This window comes from Oryctolagus cuniculus, chromosome 12 (assembly GCF_964237555.1).
Source record: "Oryctolagus cuniculus chromosome 12, mOryCun1.1, whole genome shotgun sequence".
NCBI lineage: Eukaryota > Metazoa > Chordata > Mammalia > Lagomorpha > Leporidae > Oryctolagus > Oryctolagus cuniculus.
In genome coordinates, this window is record NC_091443.1 from 12876648 (window position 1) to 12879641 (window position 2994).

The 2994-nt window shown below is 49.0% G+C and overlaps 1 protein-coding gene across 1 annotated transcript; it reads right to left on the reverse strand.

Annotated features, from left to right (window-relative positions):
- Window positions 1–312: 312 nt before the first annotated feature.
- On the reverse strand, window positions 313–2716 carry ADAM6A (cellular disintegrin ADAM 6e; the record flags this gene model as incomplete). Its single annotated transcript, NM_001164866.1, is given in 1 exon segment — window positions 313–2716. A coding segment is annotated over 1 exon segment (2191 nt), but the record flags the coding sequence as incomplete, so codon positions are not given.
- Between the last annotated feature and the right edge of the window lie 278 nt (window positions 2717–2994).

The window sequence follows — 2994 nt, forward strand, 5'->3', positions numbered from 1 at the left end:
CCACTCCAGTGTGGAATGGGAGACTTTGGTTGGGATTAGCCCTGGGTGGCCCTAAATTCATTCTGGATTCAGGAAAGGACAGATTACTTAGAAAAGGAGGAAAATGCAGAGCCCAGGAACACTATTTTAGAGAAATGTCATGGACGTGCTGCTCAAGGAGCTAGGGACACTTTCATTGATCCTGGGACCAGCTGCTCAGGCCTCACCCTGCTGCTGATTTGGGTCTCCTCTGGGCAGAGACCCAGGCTCTCCTGGACTCCTGACAGCTGATGAAAGAATATGGAAGACAATGACGTGTGGTCTTGATGATTTATTTCAGGTGAGCACCTCTGACCCATCAGCGAGAACTGGTGGCAGAAACCCAGGCCTCCCATCTCCCCCACGTTGAGAAGAAGGAGCCCCGTGTGCCCCGCAGACTTCAGGACAATTGATCTTGAGCGTTGCCGTGTCTTCCATGGATTCTTTTTCACAGGTGTTCCTGTGATAGTCTCCAATTTTTACGTGGATCGGAGGCTGACTGGTGTTTTACTGTGGCTCAGTAGCTGTCTGTTCCTGGACAATGGTAGTCTTAATCGTTCGCACATTTGTGGCTACCCCAAAGAGCAGTGCAAAAATAAAACAATAAACACGAGCAAAGACCACTCTCAAATAAACAATTGGCTCCATGCTATCTGTGACTGTGCGCATTCTCCTTGGAGGGGGCCCGCTCTGTGAACTCCCACCAGCACCCGGACTCAGGCACAGTGGGGGGTCCCAGCCAACATGGCAGTGGCAATTCTTGTTATTGTTGCAAATTCCTCTAAAATTGCACTTCTCAGGGAAACAGTCATAATGCAGGTTATTCATAGTCATGTTGCATCTGCTCGCAAAACAGTAAAGTCCTTCACCACAGGGAGTACCATCTCTCACATGTCCAGCATCAGTTGATCCTGTCCCCCGGTGTTCATCCAGTCCAAAACAGGTGAACTCATTGTACACAGACTGATGGAATGAAACATGATCCTGCAACTGAGGAAGATGGGTGACATTGATGCACTGTAGCCTTCCACACTCCTTGTCTGCTGCAGCACAAGCCTGGTAAACGTTCTGAGTTTGCACTCTCTTACAATGTCCAAATCGGAAGGTGTTGAGATTTATGGCATAGCAATCCCCAGGACCATTCTCAGCAGTTTCACCAAAGATCTCCTTGCAGTGCATAGTGCGGTCAGTGCAGTTCCCTCTGTAGCAGTAACCATCTTCAGTGCATGGGGTTCCGTCTTGCAAATAAAAATTATCAGGGCATGTGTAGGTGGACCCCCCACAGTACTCTGGAAGATCACATATGTTCATGACAGGTCTGCAGAGAGTTGAAGTGGGGGAGTAGGTGCAGTTTGTGCAGCATTGTTGTTTATCACAAATACTTCCAGGTGTGAAGCGACAGTCGCTTTGACAGCATGCATTGGCATAACAATGCTTGAAGGAGCCACAATCACATTGCTCCCTTTCTTCCACTAAAGAGTTTCCACAGCGCGTCTGTAACAGGGTTTTATTGAGGTACAGCCTACCTGGGAGGTAATAGCATTTAGAAATATATCTGTTTGAAACTATATGTTGTGTATGGACAAAAGAGCAGTTACTGAACGAGTCTGTTATTTCAGGGAATCTCCTCATCAAGCAGGTTGCTCTTCTCTGGCACACACAGGTACTACCGTCATATTCTAAACCTATCTGTCTTCCAATTTTATGTGCAGCTAAAATAGCCAACAGGAGATAATGTCTGCCCCTGGAACTAATGATAATCAAGTTAAAATGGCCACAGCAGCCATACCTATGAGGTTCTTGGTCATCGTTTGGTGCATTTTTTGTAATCAATGTCGATGGATAAGGCTGGTAGAGATCATGAAAAGTCGCTTTATAATAAGCATGGATTGCACCACCAGGAACCCGAAAATCATTCAGAACGATTGGCTCTCGCTGGTTGTATATGTTTAGGAGAAAAATATAGTGGCCAAAGCCAAGTGATCTCAGAAAACTGTCAGTAATACTAAACATGTTCACTGCAAATTGGATGCATTTTGAAATATTGTTGAGTACCGTATACACTTCGTGGGCTATTTGAACTTGACCTTTCATTTGGGCCCTATGGTACATGAAGTTGAAACTAGAGAGCTTGGGAGCCACACTACTGTTTACCTTGGAGAAGAAGGGGTCAAAATCCTCCTCGTGTCCCAGTCTGTACATGGGTCCCGTGGCATTGCGGTTGGCCACTATCTGAGATACAACGTGTTCAAATGTGTTGGAGTCCTTGAGGGGTTTGATTTCGTAGGTGAGGTCATCCAACTTCATGATACCTTCCAGGCCCCCATAGCATGTGTCAATGGTGACGGTGGACAGAGGAATGTCTTCCAGGTGGCCGAGATAGTAACAGTCTGTAGGAATGTAGGGATAGTCCATCTGCAAGGCTCCTTGGTCATCTTGGGTCATCATCAGCAGGTGCCTAGCCCAAATAAGCTTCTTGCTCTGCAAACAGATGACGTGTCTTTGGCCCCCAAAGTGCAGGCTGTAGTAGAGCCAGCCTGCTACCTGAACACCTCTGCCCTGGTGCAGCTCCTTCCGAGGAATCACCACCTCAGATGAGATGTAGCGCCAGGAGGGGCGGCCTGGGGAACACTGACCTGGGTCCAGGAGCACCCAGAGCCCAAGCAGGAGCAGCATGACCTGTCCTTCTGCCAGCACCGTGGTCTAGCTTGGGGATGTGTGTCCAAGGAGCTGGGTCAGAAGGAGGATCCCCAGAGAGCCAGGTCTGAACCATCTGCTGTGGACACTGGGGACACTGACAGAGGACAAAGGCCTCCCCAGGCCCCAGGCCATGCCCTGAGGGGATTGAGTAACAGAAGCAGGGCGTGGCAGGGGTGGGCCTGAGCATTGTGTCATCTGGGTTCAAGTGTGTTGGGGTCAGAGGGGCCCGTTGCTGAGTGCTCACTTGGAGGGGGAAGGCACAGGAAAGCAGGGCTG